We start from the raw sequence: 16,457 nt of genomic DNA, 5'->3' as shown, positions 1-16,457 counted from the left end.
TCGCCGTCCTCTCCCTCCTCCTCCTCCTCCTCCCCATGTCCAGATCTGGGACAGGGGACAACCGGCTGACACCCTGGGGTAAAGGGGCTTATACAGTCCGTCTGCAGTGGAAAGTAAACAGGAAGCAAGCTTGGGAGCCTTATCACTGACACAGGAATTTAATCCTAATGCAGATATATACAACAACTCAACACTTTATGAACTTTTCTTCATTAAATTGAGGCTATGTTTTTAAAGTTATCTCGCTGCGGTGCCACTGCATACTTGTGTTGACCTATTACATAATACCACGCCGTAATATTGTCCTGTTGGAACAAATGGAAGAGAGTAGAGAATTCAACCGTGTGAAAAGTTCATTATCTGATTGAAAAACCTACTTAAAATTCAGGAGATGTGCAAAAAGGAGAGTGTTAAACTGTTGCTCATCAATGCATACAAGTTGTTCAACTTGTTTGAAGTTACAGTATTAAATGGGAACTATGTAACCTTTCCTCGTGCAGGGTTCGCCACCATGGAGATGTTGCACAAATAAATGTTGGGTTTCAATATTGTGTGTACATTCTCTTCGCAATAGTACGGTAATACAATATGTTTTCAGCTGGTAGATAGTAACTTCTATGGCTAATTACACTACCGGTCAAATGTTTAAGAGCACCCAATTTTTTTCCAGTTATCTATTGCAAATGAAGTCGTGCAAGTCCAGTGAATAGCTTGAAATGGTACCCAAAAACGATAAAAGATATCAAAACACAAGTCCAAGCTCTGCCAAAACTACCTCATAAAAAAAAGAACAAGATGGTAAACTTGACAACAAGGAGTGGCCAGCACAATCTCCAGAATTAAAACCCACTGAGCTGGTTTTGGGATGAACAGGGCAGAAAAGTAAAAGCCAAGCAACCTACAAGTGCCACACATTTATGGGAACTTCTGCAACAGACTTGGGAAGAACTTTCTGAAGAATATTGCCTTGAGTGTGTTCAGCTGCCAAAGGGGACTACTTTGATGAATCAAAAGTTTAGAATACATTTTGGTTAATAAATAGATTTATTTTTCATCTCAAATTGCTTATTTATTCCATGCTTTCATTTCAGAGTGCAATGACACAATAAACTAGCTTGATTCATCCGCTGGTTTCACTTTGTGGAAACCGTCTGACCTTGCAGCATTAGGATTCGTTCGCTCAAAAGTAGGCAGGTACTTTTTTTTATTTAACCAATCGCTGCTATTTGGTTGTGACGTATATAATGCACTAAATCCTGTAGGAAGAAGGGCAATTATGTCTTTCCCCTTGATAAAACTCACCAAACATTCTCTTCGTTCCGGCTTTAAATTCTCGATCTCGGGAATCGTTGCCAACACAGAATGTATGGCTTTGTCTACATCCATCTTGACCGCTTTGTTTACGGTTACGCTGTACCACAAAAGGGACCCAGACAGACACTTGAGTTTGACGTCATGGCTTCACAGCTCTTTGCTGGTTGGCCGGTGCGCAGTCTACAACTTTCATGGTTCTTGCAAACTGTCTAGTGTATTCCGATTCTTGACCCTTCCTGACCGCTGGAGAAAAATGGAATTGAGTGGAGGGACTAGGTGGCACCAGTCTGGCTAACAATAAACAGTAAAAAAAAGTGTGGTGCTCTAAAAACTTTGACCGGTAGTATATGTAACAATCTATCATGCATCAAAGTCATGTCTAGCACATGTTTTGGCTACTCATCACAGCCGTGTCTATCATCTATTGTGACCTGCAGTCTATGAGCATGTCCTCATAATGAGTCTCTTCCTGCCCAATGTCTCCTATAACCCTGTGTATCCCGTTGTATCCCTGTATATCTCTGTATATCTGTGTATATCTCTGTATAAGGACACAGCCTGCACAGTGACTCAGAGCTGCACCATGGCTGAGTTGTGTGTGTTCACATGTTTCCTAACAGGTGTCCCCAGCCACTCACCGGGGCAGAGCTTAATATTCAGAATAACTGTCAGGAGTAGGTCACTGTAACTCGAGGCTCATTCTTTCCAACGCCTTATCTGCTCATACGTCTGCATCAAAACAACACACTCCCCCTCACCCTAATATGGACAGGCTCCAAACTGATGGTGTGCTGAGGCCACAGGGACATTTTACACCTCTGTTTAGGAAAAATACACCGGAATGCTGCTCGAACTGGGAATTCCTACTTGCACACTGGGGCATAGTTGATGTTCAAATCAAATAAAGCTTTTACTGATAACAATTCTAATGCTGATTGATTCTTAATTACAAAAACATGATATCCCATTTACATTTATTTATTGTATAATTTGGTGTTTTGGTTTTCAAGCAGAATGAGTGTAACATGAGGCTTTTGTTTAAGTTGCCAGGTTTCAATAGTGAAATCAAGTTGTTTTAAAGCTAAAATTTCTCTCTCTGATCTGAATCGTTGCGATCTAAACCCCAGCACCCACAGCCAATCATTAACCAGTGCTAGTGCAGCCTCTGAATGAACTCTGGAGGTTCTGAGGTTTCACATGAGGCATTGCTTCATGCAGGTTTGGGAAAAGGCAACCCAGTTTCAGTTATGACTGTAGTATCAAATGAAGTCACTCAAATACAAATAGTAGCAGCAGGAGTAGTACTTTCTGGAAACTTGAGTATCAGTTTTAACTTTTACTTCCTCCGCTGCTTGATCCCTATGTTTGGTGGTGTTGGGGGTCCTGCGTCAGCGTACAGGCCCAGATGGAGTCACTCGGCCTGACTGTAGCTATGGCAGGAATCCCCTCTCACACTTCCTCTGACACCAATGATGAACGGTTAGTGTCACAGTGTATGTTTTTAGACACCTCTGAAGTTATTAATATTAAAGACAGGGCCATTACGGTAATTATATCCAGGAGTCCGCCAGAATATTGGGTGACTGAGGCAGGATCAGGGAGGGAGTGATGGACAGCTGTTACAGAGAAAGGCCAATAGTCACAATGTGATCGAGGCAGACAGGGGCACTGATGTCTTAGTCATGAGGGGGCTGGTCTGGGAAGTGACACAAGTACATGAAAATATATCACAACTCTATGAATCACTGGAGAAATATGCAATTGGTCATGGTTACAGTAATACATAGTAAGGGTGGGACAATGACCAAATTAGCATCTTGGTATTTTTGGAGTTTCCTGATAAGAATATTTAGGGAATATTATGCCAGTGCAACAAAAATGTGTTAAAACATGGCTTACAATTAGTTGAGTTTTAAGTATCAGACAAAATGTGAAATGACTACATAATATTACAGAAACAACTACTTTCTTATGTTGAAAATTGCACTGTATATAAATTTGTGTTAGTATCATCGTGGTATCAAAATCAGTATTGAGTTTTTAGCCTTTGTGTAGTCAAAATGGGGAATTTTTGTTCCTGACAACTCTGCCTGGGAGTTAAGCGTACAAACCATTCAGCCACGAGGCCTGTGTCAAAGATGTTATGTATTTCCCACACCAAAATGTAATGTAACAAAACTTAAATGTTTAATGAATAGGAGTGTAATGATATCCAAGTTTCACGATACGATATAGTCACGGTATGAACCTCACGGTGCGATATTTATTGTGATATTGTGGGGAAGCTCATGATATGGTGGGGAGGCTCAGGATTAGGAATGTAACAATATCCAAATCTCTGAGTACAATATTTTCACGATATACATCTCACAGTTACATATTTATTGCAATATTTTGTGGAGGCTGCAAACAAAACTATTAATATGCTTCTTTTTCCTTTTAAAATGCCTTGACAAGACTTAATCCAAAGAACTAAGATTTAAAAGTGCTTATAAATGTTATTTCTTCTTGTTCTACACTGAAATGGAGCAAAGAATCATGCACTATGTCTTTCCTTCTGTCTTTTTTTTTTTAACTATTGCTGCATCATAACTCCTAATTTAAGCAAAGAGACTTTTAATTTGATATATTGTGATGTTCCACGATATTATTGTGAGAACTTTGACGATACGATATCATTTTGACGATACTATATCTTTTTTTTTGTTTTCAAATGCATCTTTACAATGTTAAAAGGCATATATCGGCTGTTCATTTTATTTATTTCAAGAAGATTCATGAACACAAGAAATATACATGTATCTACACTTAATGTACATTTCACACATATATATTTATTTTTTCTTAATTTTGAGAAGGGTTATATATCTGTAAAAAGGCATTTTTTTCTTATAGTCTATTTAAACCCGTCTTATTCCTATGCCCTGGAATGATGAGAGCTGGGGCCCTGACACAGTATAATTCCTCACAGCTCGGATACATCACTTCCAGACTCCTGTCGTTCACACTGGAGGATTTCTGGGATGCCTTCTCCTTCGTGACAAATGACTAATGCTGACCTCCAAAGTGGTTTCACAGACGCAGGCCTGTCAGCCATCAGACTTTGAGAATTAAAAAAAAAGGCATATTTTCATTCTAACCATAATCAATCTCAAAAATTGGTCAAAACTTCACATTCCTCAGAGATTTTGGAAAATAAATCCTCTAAAAGCGCTCTTGTTCTTAGGCTTGGGTTAAGATCAATCCAGCTGACATGTTTTGGATTAAAATGCGGTGATCTGAGTAACAGGAGAAAAGATTTGTGTATTATGTCCAAGTTGAAAATGAAGGCAATCTGAAAACTATAAAAGCAAATACATTTTAGGGGATAAGTGCATGTGGGCCAACTATTTGGGTTGAAGTAATGAAAGAAGCACACACACACACCCATAAGGAAAATCTATACATTTGGCCAACTTCTGGTACATGCATCCAAAAAATCTGCATTATATATATTTTTTTTTACAATTTGCGCCCACATTTCAATTACAGCTAAAGGTCTAAAGGTTGTGACGTCATTTGAAACCTACACATTCCTCAGCACTCTCCACTGAGGAATCCTCCCACAGCGTCACACCATCCCCAGCTCCGTCTGTGCACAGCACCAGTGAACCACAAGGACACCAGGAACTCAGATATGTCAATCAAACACAAATAAGTGACCTCTACTTCCATTACTAATATTATTACTACTTTTTACTCTGCTACAATTGCTACTACTACTGGTGCAACTACTGATACTACGACTGCAACTACTATGACTACTACTTCTCATACTACGACAGCAACTACTACTACTGGTGCAACTACTGATACTTCGACTGCAACTACTACTATGACTACTACTACTCATACTATGACAGCAACTACTACTACTACTACTACTACTATGACTACTGCTCCTATTATTGCTGCTACTACTACTGGTACTGCAACTACTGCTGCTACTACTACTACTGCTGCTGCTGCTACTAATAAAGCTGCTACTACTACTACAACTACTACTGCTGCTACTACTACTACTACTGCTGCTGCTGCTACTAATAAAGCTGCTACTACTACTACAACTACTACTGCTGCTACTGCTACTATTACTACTACTAATACTGCTACAGCTACTACAACTACTGCCACTACTACTAGTACTGCTGCTACTGCTACCATTACTACTACTACTAATAACATTACTACAACTACTACTACCACCATTACTACTACTACTGCTGCTAGCACCATTACTACTTCTACTACTGCTACCACTACTACCACTACTAACACTACCACTATTACCGCTACTACTACCACCACCATTACTACTATTAATACCATTACTACAACTACTACTACCATTGCTACAACTACTACCACCGTTACTATTACTACTACAATTACTACTACAGTTATTAGTACTACCATTATTACAATTACTACCATTATTACTACTACTAAATCCAAATTGTGTGTGATGATTGTCAGGAGCACAAAAATTTCCAAAATATCGCTCAGCCCTATTTCAAAGTGAGTAATATTGTTTTGAATTAACTCTAATTTGAGTAAACTCTTGGATCACTTTGCACCTCTTGGATAACATTATTTTGAAGTAACGGTACTCTTATTTCAATCCATATTTTGACTCCTCTGTCCATCTATGATCCAACTCTGCATAGTAACATCCCTGGCCTGTACCGGCCTATCTCTATCTCCATACAGCAGACTGTGATACGTGCATCAGCCCCATTGAGCCCGAGCGTCTGGCCAGCCTTAAGGTCACATGCTGCAGATTCCCGGAGCAGTTTTGGAAGTGACGCTGACATTAAACAGGAGCCAGACCCGGGCGAGCTCAGCGGGCAGGCATCCACGCACCTCCTATACGCTTACATCCACTGCCTACACGCGGACCGGCCTATAGGGTATTAGCTCATTGGTGCTATGGCTAAAATGGGATAAGATGAGGAGCAGAGCGGTGGTTTTCAAAAGGTTAATGCTCGGTAGTAATCTCCGGAGGGACAGCCTGCTGTGGTGGATCATTTGAATTGATGAAATTTAGGAACAAGGTATAATTTTGGTTAGAAAAATGGTTAAGAGTAGGGTTTGCTTAAGTTTAGGAGCACGATTATAAGAACTAACATTTTCAAAATATACAATAAGTTTTTTTAATCTGACTTTTCCATAACTTTCTGCCAATGGAAAAAGTATTTGATGCATTTGATTGTTTTAAGATGCAGGATAAATGGTGCCTGCAGCTTAATTTATATAATACATTTATATAAATAATTCTAGTATGTGTCTCCTAAGGTTTAGTTCTTGACCTTTTTCTACCTTAGTTTAACCCAGAACATTGATTCAGACTTTTTTTTTTTTTTTAAGATGCATTAACACTACATCAAACCTGGCACTAAACTGAACTAAACCAGAACTATAACAGGACCAAGTCTACATCAGGACTAAGACCATGAAGTGTGAATGCACCCAAGTTCTGGTTTAGTTCTGGAGTAGACATGTTACAGTCCAAGTTTAGCCCCATTTTTGGCCATCGGAGTAATTTTGTTTTAAAATTGCTGCAGTTTTTGTGATAAAATATCATTTGGCATGCGTTTTAGTGTCTGCATCGTCAAAGATTATTCATGATTATTCTGATTAATTGTTGCAGCCCTGCTCCATAGTAACATTCACAAACTACATGCACCGACTGCCTGGTGTATTTTGGCTGGGACATTATCTCATGACGGCGCCACCTTCAGGATTGAGGCTCATTCTGCGGTAAAGACAGACTGTAAACTCTACTGCAACATTCATCTGGTGTGATTTAAAAAGACGAAAGATGGATTGAAATAAAAGCGAGCCCTCTGTCTGTGTCTGTGTCTGTTTAGAGCCTGTCCCAAACACACGTGATAGAAAACAGACTGGTTATTTAAAAGTCGGATGTGTTCTTGGACCTGGGCCTCCTGAATAATAAGTGATGATTGAAGCGTCACACGACTCATGCACTGAGAATGACCAGTAAACTAAAGTGGAGCTGATGTAAGTGGGCAAACACTTGAAAGCAAAAATATAATGGGCTTCCTTAAATGTAAAAGCAGTGGAACTCAGCAGTGCATGGGGATGGTGGATTCTTGTAGTCAAATTTTCTGACATTTTTCTTGTAAACAATTTTAAATAATTGTTTTATGAACGCTTACAAATTGCATGAAGTCCAATTAGATATAAGATGTAAAATTTTAATTAGGCAACTTTTCTGATGGGTGTCCTGCAACCTGCTCGTCTCCATAGAAATGCTAGTGCTTTGCCTGGAAGGTTCTACAGTACTGCATTAAACATATCTTTGCAGTGTTTATTTATTTGTGAGCATGTGTTTTTAGTGCCCATAAATACCATGAAACACATTCTTACAGTGAGCAGCTCAGCAGCTCCATAGAGCTAACCCACAGCTTGGACTCGTGGCATTACCATGACTACCGTATTTTTTGCATTATAAGGCAGACTTAAAATCCTTTAATTTTCTCAAAAATCTACAGTGCCTTATAATCCAGTGCACCTTATGTATTAATTCTGATTGTGCTTACTGATCTTGAACTGATTTTATGTGGTACACGGAGCTGTCAAAAATGTTTTAGTACAACTTTGGTAAACGAAGCTGCACCGCTTGATGGATTGTCAGAGCATTACAGCTACTGTAGTCAGGAGCCCTGCGGAGTTAGTCCGACAGAAACTGACTGCATCAGCACACAAAGAGTGGGTTTTTTCAGCTTTTATAGTTTATCCAAATTAGCCATGTGGTTTTAAGTTCAGTTTCTGTGAAACGTCAACAAATTTGTGCAAAACTGCATTAAACACATTATTACTCAAAATATATTTGAGTTCTCCTCATAGGAAATAAAAAATTCAAACTTAAACAATCCACCCACATTCACATTCATAATACACATTCATCGAGACAGGGAGGCAATGCCGGGCGAATTATGCCACGATCTGCCAATGGATCGTGGATGCCTGGGTCTAAGGGATCAGTCTCGAGTGTCGTCCGTTTCACTTAATGCACCTTATGAATGAAAACAGATGAGAGAATTCAACATTATTGATATTGCTCCTTTTAATCCTGTGCATCTTACAATCTGAAAAGTACCGAACATAGTGCACCTTTAATGAACTGCAACTGGTCTGTAATGCATGTCTATATGTTAAAGAAACATTATATACATTCTCTGTAAGACAATGTTATTAAACATATTTAATGCAAATCAAGTTACAGGTCAGATATGTGGAAATGCTATTTTGGACTATTTTTTGTACTATTTTGAGCAATATTAAATACTACATGGAAAAGTTGTGCAGTATTTTGTAGAACATTCCACGCGGAGCAATAATCTCCATGAAGACGAGCAGAGAGCCGATCCTGCGCCAGAAATGCTACATTGCATTTTTCATGATGTTTAACAGCAGTTTATCCTCAGTCATGCTTAAAATGGTAAAAAGTAAAAGAATGCCGATTTGACTTTCAAAACCACAAGTGTTTGTATTTGATTCATTGATGTCTCATACCCACTAATCTCTGATAAATTATATGGTATTTTCACAATAAATATCCAAAATGAAAATCCATTAATGACCGTGGTTACATGCACACTCTAAATCTGATCGATATTCGATTTTGTTTTGGTTGGAAGATATGTAAACAGCAAAATCATGTAATTACTTTCAGATCATGGTCTCACTGATTACTCACATCAGATTTTGTGATGAACCAAATGATTTTAGTAACAAATTTCAACATCTTTCTGTTTATTTACTTCACAATATTAACACAAATGAGCAACAGCAAATCTGCCGGGCCATGTCCCTGCAGTCTTATGATGAGTAATCTGAAACCACCAATAAAATGTTGTCTAGACTTCTCCTGCTGTATAAGCTATTTCAGAGCACTGTGTCCAACCTGGATGACTATGCAGTTGTAAAAGTGACACATAAGATACACTATAAACCAAAACAAATAGTCCCTCTTGTAAAATGTAATGCAATGTCAGGTCACTACATAAGTACACAATTTATGGAGGCACCTGTCTCTTCATTTGCATATAAAGATGATGTGAAAAGCTTCTGTGGAGTTAAGGGTAAAAATAGCTTTCATTAACCTTGTACTTGTTAATGGGCCAAGTGAGTGTCAGTCATCGTTCTCTTATGCAAGCAGCTACAGACAGCTTATGTGAAGGCTCATGTGCATTATTCAGCATGGGGAAAAGGGAAGTCATTATAGGTCGGGTTCAAGTGACATTGTAACATTCAGAACTGCCCATCGTTTAATATTTAGGTGGAGACATAGACTGTATATGTAAGTGGACATAGAAAACCCACTGGCTGCCATGTTCGAAATAGGAAGTGTTCACAGGGGCACTTCCAGCTCCATCGATTGTTTCCAATTTTGCCCTACAAAGGCAAAAGATCTTAACTTGCCAGAGTGTGCAACTGAGAAAAATGACTTTCTGTTTTGTTCAGACAAAAGTTAAATAAGCAAGGCTCCCAAAATTTGACAACTAGTTGCTATAATGAAGAAATATTTGTATACAAAAAATACTGAGCTCAAAATTGACCTTTGACTCTTATTTGTCAGTTCCTGTACTCTGCCTTTGTATCATGAGCCAAAAATAAGGAGTCGTGCAAAAGCAAAGGCAGGAACTAATATGATCATTATTTGCTTGATTTTCCTAAGACTTCCATCCATTATAAGAACCTCACCAAGGTTGAGTCATCATGGTGTTTGTTTGAAATGATATAGAAGACCTTTGGATTTCCTATTTAATGCTGATCAGGTATCAGGTATGATCTTATGTACAGTATGAATAAATACACAAAATACTTTCACATTAAAGATAATTTAAGAATAATTGAATACAAAGGTATATTTATTTTATGTGTTAAGACCCTGTGCTAAGGCCGCAACAAAAAGAATGAGGTGAGAGGTTGGATTTTAAAATAAAATATATTTTTTAACTAGATCACAAACAAAACATACACTGTTACTGCCTTTTGTCTTTGTACGACTCATGATACAAAGGCAGAGTACAGGAACTGACAAATAAGGATTAAAGGTCAATTCTGAGCTCAGAATTTTTCACAATATTTATTCACATGATAAAGGAGGTCTGAAATACCCCCAAAATGACATTAACTCATTTTTGACAAGACATGATGTTACTGCGTTCTGTCGCCCCTCTTAAAATGTTCGTATTAACCCGTTCTACATGATCCTGGTGTTTTATTTCACTATTTTGTACGTACCTGTAAATAAATACCTATTTCTACTGTGGACTAACTGCTAGAATCAGTGAGTTTTATTTGACTGGAGCTGAACACTATGGGTGACGTCACATTACCTTAGTCCAGTTTTTTATACAGTCTATGGAGAGCAGTTTGAATTTTGTGCATTTGTGAATGGGAAAGATGTCTGTGTTTTTCACTCAATTGTCACACTGGAAAAAAAAAAACAATATTTAGGTAAATTAAAATGACTTAAATTAAGAAAATTTAACTTCATTTGAGTCTATTCAACTTGGCAAGTAAAATGATCTACCAAAGGAGCAAATGTGTTTTTCTTAATTCAAGCAACATTTGATTTTGTAGATTTGTAGATATTGAAGTACAAAAGTTGTTGTTGTGTAGCAAGATGCATTTTCATATTTTAAGGACAAAAAGCCTTGCTCCACTTGCACATAATTTTACTTGTCAAGTGAAATTTACTCAAATCATGATAAAACTTTCTTAATTCAAGTCATCTTAACTTGTCTATATTTAGTTTTTTGCAGTGCATAACTTGTACAGCTTAATACAATGCACACTATGACAGAAATTATATTAGATTTAATATTTATTCACACGCCATAACACATTATAACATGCATTCATTGAAATATGGCACTTAAAATGTGGGTTATGATCAGCCTCGACTTCAATATTTCTACTTCATATTAATAAAACTATAATACAGATAATTTGTACATAGTGTGCATGATGTAGCAGCCAGGTTAAAAGGAACATACATGACAGCCTACAGTACACAGACACGGGTTGTTGGGAGTGACATGAACGTTACACATGCAGTACACGAGGGTCCCTGTGCAGACACTTACCGCTTTGTCAAAGTCCATTTCAGAAAAGAACTTATACCACGGCTCATTCTCTAAATCTATGACGTCTGGGCTTACATCCTGAGTCTACAGAGGCATGGCACAGAGGAGGAGAGAGGGAGAGGGGGAGAGAGGGAGGGGGAGAAACAGAGGAGAGAGAGAAACAGACAGAGAGGAGGAGAGATAGAGAGAGGTAGGGAGAGAGATAGGAATAGAGACAGAGAAAGAGAGAGACAGAAGAGGAAAGGAGAGGAGGGAGAGAGAGCGAAACAAACAGGTGGGGAGAGAGAGAAGATAGAGACAGACAAGAGAGATCAAGGAAAATAGAGAGAGACAGACACAGAGAGAGAGGTAGGGAGAGACCGAGGAATAGAAACAGAGAAAGAAAGAGACAGAAGAGGAGAGGAAGGAGAAAGAGGAGAGAGAGACAAACAGACAGACAGAGAGAGAAGATAGAGACAGACGCGAGAGACCAAGGAAAACAGAGAGAGAGAGTAGAGAGAGAGAGAGAGAGAGAGAGAGAGAGAGAGAGAGAGAGAGAGAGAGAGAGACAGAGACAGAGAGAGAGAGAGAGCCAGTGGAGAGACACAGAGAGGACAGAGAAAGAGCGAGAGAGAGAGCGAGAGAAGATAGAGACAGACGAGAGAGATAAAAAAAACAGAGAGAGAGAGAGAGAGAAGAAAGAGAAGACAGAGGGGGGATAGGGAGAGACAGAGGAATAGCAACAGAGAAAGCGAGAAACATAAGAGAAGAGGAGAGAGAAAGAGACAGACAAGAGACAGACAGACGAGAGAGACAAACGAAAGAGAGAGAGAAACAGACAGAGGACAGAGGGAGGAAAATAGAGAGAAAGAGAGAGAGAGAAATAGACAGAGGAAAGAGAGAGAGATTGAGAGAGAGAGAGAGAGAGGGAGAGAGAGACGGACGGACACACAGAGGGAGAGAGAGAGGATTCACACAGATGAGAACAATATGAGAACAGTCATAATGGAAACAGGAGGACAGCAACAGGAGCAAATGTATGATACAGAAAAGACAAGAGCATTATCAAGTTCATGAATGATGTGAAATGAGTTTATACGAATCACACGAGCCACAGTATATGACTGGAACATGAATACATGGACGATGGATGGAGGGATTATAAGTACGTGCTCATGGATGTAAATAAAAAATAACTACAAGTGGAAATTTAAAACAGCTACAAATCTATACAATCAGCCCCTATAACTTCAAAATTAAAATGGGACTAAACTAGGAACTAAAAAAAGACTAAATCCAAGATTAGAAATTGGCTCAAACCAGGACCAAACCAAGTCAAAGTAAACACACCCCTGGACAAATAGTGCATCCAATTGTTCATCAAGAAAACAAAGTGAAAATAGGCCTAACTAAAAGGAATTCTGAGTCATGTTTTGATTTACTGGAAATGGGTGTGTTTGGTTGAAATACTGCAAAGATTGTAACAATAGACCAGTGTACAGGAAGTAAAGAACAATATGTTCAAATGTTTTGTTTAAATAGCGTAAAGTGTATCAAAGTACAAGTTGCCAAATTAGTTTTGCTTGTCCCCAATACATATCAGTATGGAGATTAGATGTGCTTCGGTGCCATACTTCTAGAGATCTGAATAATAAAGAAACCGTGTGTAATTTGCTCCAGCACAGAGTATTGGAATATTGACCTATTGATAAATGCAAATGGAGCAGAAGCAGATGTCAGACAGAAGCCTCTTGAGTCAGAGGCCTAACCCTGACAAGTGTTTCATAGATTTTACATTCATTTGGCCTTCAGCTCAAAAGGTCACAGAAGCTCTAAACTTTACATGGACCAATTTCAGAAATCTGCACCAATTGCCATATTCCTCTTTAAATGTTAACTTTAAATAAACTCATGTCTCAGTTTCAATACAATCGTAAAACATCAAAACTGAAGCATAAATGTTAAGTTGGTCATTTTTCATGGCAATCAAATAATTACAGAAAAATTTGATGAATTGAAAGTCAAAAATGATCAAAATTGTGACTTATTTACTTATTCTAAGCAAGAGTTAGAAACATATTTTTGAAGCTCAGTATTTATAGTTTAAACCTTTGCTTTGTATGAGTGGGGAATACAATAAGATTTGAAGGTAGAGGGTAAAACACAAAAACAGAATTTATCTGGTTCAATACTAGATACTAACTGTGTTTCATCCTACTGTATAAAAATATTGTACATTTAAAAACTGTTTAGAGGGATCATCCTTCTTTAGGCTTATTGATTTAGTGTCTCAAAGTACTTTCAAAATGCTCATTTATCCTGATATTTTCTGCAGCAGTATATAGTGGTTGGAATGTATTTTGACAGGTCTATATAGAGAATTATAATAGCCCAGTGACCCAGAGTAAATGAGTTCTTAATGGAAATAAACTGGCCCCTGATAGACTGTGATCCTGGGATGAACTGAGACAGACTTCCTTTTAACAAATGATGGGACCAAGCCAGATCTGGACTAACACAATCTACAGCTCCGTGTGCGTCAGAAACATTACATAATGAGGCTTTAATTACTGCACTGAGCTACTGTGCGACGGCCAAATGAACTCCTGGGCATGAGGGCTGGCAATTAAACTGAATTTTCTGAATAAATAAACATTAAAGGTGCACAATGTGATTTTCCTGGTGGATAATTTCTCACCCTCGTCTCTATGGAGATGTTATTGCTTTGGCTGGGATGTTCCACAATATGACATTTAATTTTCATCCAATGGCAAAACTGCTGTTGTGTCCTTAGGCAAGACACTTTACCCACATTGCCTAGTATGAAAGTTGTGTGTGCGTGAGTAGTTTTCGGAGCAGCTGATGGAGCAGACTGACAGCCTTGCTTCCGGCTGTCTGCCCCAGGGTAGCTGTGGTTACCATAGTAGCTTTTGGAGTGAATGAATAATGCACAAAATTGTAAAGTGACTGGAAAAACGCTACATAACACTAATGCATTATTATTAATTTATCTCAATGGAGACAATAGCCGGCAACCCAAGTTACGGGTCAGATCAGAGAAGAGGCCAATATAAATGCTTGTTTTTTTAAAGTATTTTTGAGCAATACACCACCTGTATACTCAAAATAGATCTGTTCAATGCTATATTGTAGAACATACAGGCCAAGCAAAACCATGGAGACAGCAGATTGCGTGCCCCTCACTGGAAAAGTTGTGCACCATCCTATAACCCAGGGGTGGGCAAACTACTGCCCTTTAATCTTTTTAATTTAATGATTTTCAGTTATGGGATATTTCAATAACATGGGATGTTTTCTACATAACCCATGTTATTTTGTTCTCTTATGAGGTGGATTACCAAAAAAACTCAATCCATCTGCTCTTGGTACGGCCCTTGGGTCAAATTTTAGAACAATTTGTGGCCCATGAGTCAAAAAGTTTGCCCACCCCTGATATAACCTCTTGTATAAAGCTGTGATTTTATATTTTACTACTTTTTTTTCTATTTTATTTTGACTTGTACATATACATTATATACAATCAATCATATCTTTTTTGACACCTGTCTATTGCTGTCTTTTTTGCTACTTATTTAGAATTTATTATTACCACCAATTTATATTTTTGCTCTTTGTTATTATATTTATTGTGATGTGTGAGCTGCTGTGTCCAATTAATTTCCTTTTTGGATCAATAAAGTTTGTCTAAGTCTAAGTCTAATCAAATCAACATAAATGGACAAATTAAAATACACAATTTGACCAAGAATAGTGCAAAATGTTCCTGTTTGATTACATATATTGATATACAGGACAACTGAAAGGCTTTATAATAACACCGCATTTTCTAGAATATCAATATGACAAATTCCCCATAGGTGGAGACTGCAGGCTTCCTTCTGGGACCAGCCACAGAATCTTAACCACTTTTTAACTGCACACGAAGAGAAAGCATTTCACTAAGCCGCCCTGTATTGTATTGTACATGTGATCCGATCTAGTCCAATAACCTTAAAGTGAAAATGGGCAAAGACAATGGCGGTGCCTGAAAGCGATATTGGCTGGTTTACCCCCCTTTAGGCGAGATCATCTGTCACCGCAATGGGACACCTTCCAGGAATGTGGCAATTTAGCTGCACATACGTCGCCCTGTACGCTGTCCGAGATGACTGAGGAGCGGGTGGGTGTGTGTGGCGTAAGGTGCATGGGTGACAAGGTGGCTAGCACGCGGCTAACATGTCATGCACAAATGTAACGTAAATAAATGGGTAGCAAAAGCAGATGTGAGCATACCGTTCTCTCCAGTTTCAAAACAGAGGATTTGCCCGGTTCGTAGTCGAAGATGCTTTTCGGCTCGGCGCGGTACTTCCTGGTGTCTACCTTTTTGTCTGGAGGCTGCCACTCGTTCCTATGAAGAGGAATAGAAAGAGAGAGAGAAACAGGAGAGAGAAACAGGAGAGAGAGAGAGGGAGGATTATCAAGTCGTCTCCATGGCAACCACATTTTTAATCTAAAGATGCAGCCCCTGCCCTCGCCAAGGCCGGTGAAGTCCACAGCTAATGGTGATGTGAATGAATGAAGCAGAATACAATTTGTGGTTCAGAAAAAAAATCAGTAATGTGATCAAGTAAACAAGATTGCAGCCATTGACAACACACAGAGCTCCAGTCTGTTCCATTGAGAAAAAAGAAGAGGAGAATGAATGGAAACACAAAATCTTGCAAAATAAAAAAAATTGTTTAGCGAAAAAAGGGAGCAATTTGGGCTGGGATTCATACACAGAATTAGATGAAATATGGGAACAAATTCCATGATTCATTAGAATAACGATAATGATAACTCCAGAATTGCTACATCTTAAATTCCAACTGTGTAACATTTTAGATTCATAGACTAAAATGAAAGAATTTATATAATTTATTTATTTTTCTTCTTCCCACTCCTTTTTGGACAATTTTTTTCCCTGTTATTTCTGCTATGATTTCACTAATGTTATATGTTCCA

General features: G+C 38.4%; 1 protein-coding gene across 1 annotated transcript in view; it reads right to left on the bottom strand.

Annotated features, from left to right (window-relative positions):
• Positions 1–16,457, bottom strand: part of LOC110162295 (sorbin and SH3 domain-containing protein 1) — a 125,880-nt gene that overhangs the window by 50,007 nt on the left and 59,416 nt on the right. The window contains 2 exon segments of the mRNA XM_055162595.1: positions 11,475–11,558; positions 15,747–15,861. Of these exon segments, the coding sequence (XP_055018570.1) occupies positions 11,475–11,558; positions 15,747–15,861 (199 nt within the window).

This window comes from Boleophthalmus pectinirostris, unplaced genomic scaffold (assembly GCF_026225935.1).
Source record: "Boleophthalmus pectinirostris isolate CB_2022bp ecotype Guang Dong unplaced genomic scaffold, ASM2622593v1 HiC_scaffold_5, whole genome shotgun sequence".
NCBI classification, from domain to species: Eukaryota; Metazoa; Chordata; class Actinopteri; order Gobiiformes; family Gobiidae; genus Boleophthalmus; species Boleophthalmus pectinirostris.
Note: the sequence above shows the minus strand (reverse complement) of the source record. Positions and strands in the feature narration are given on the sequence as shown.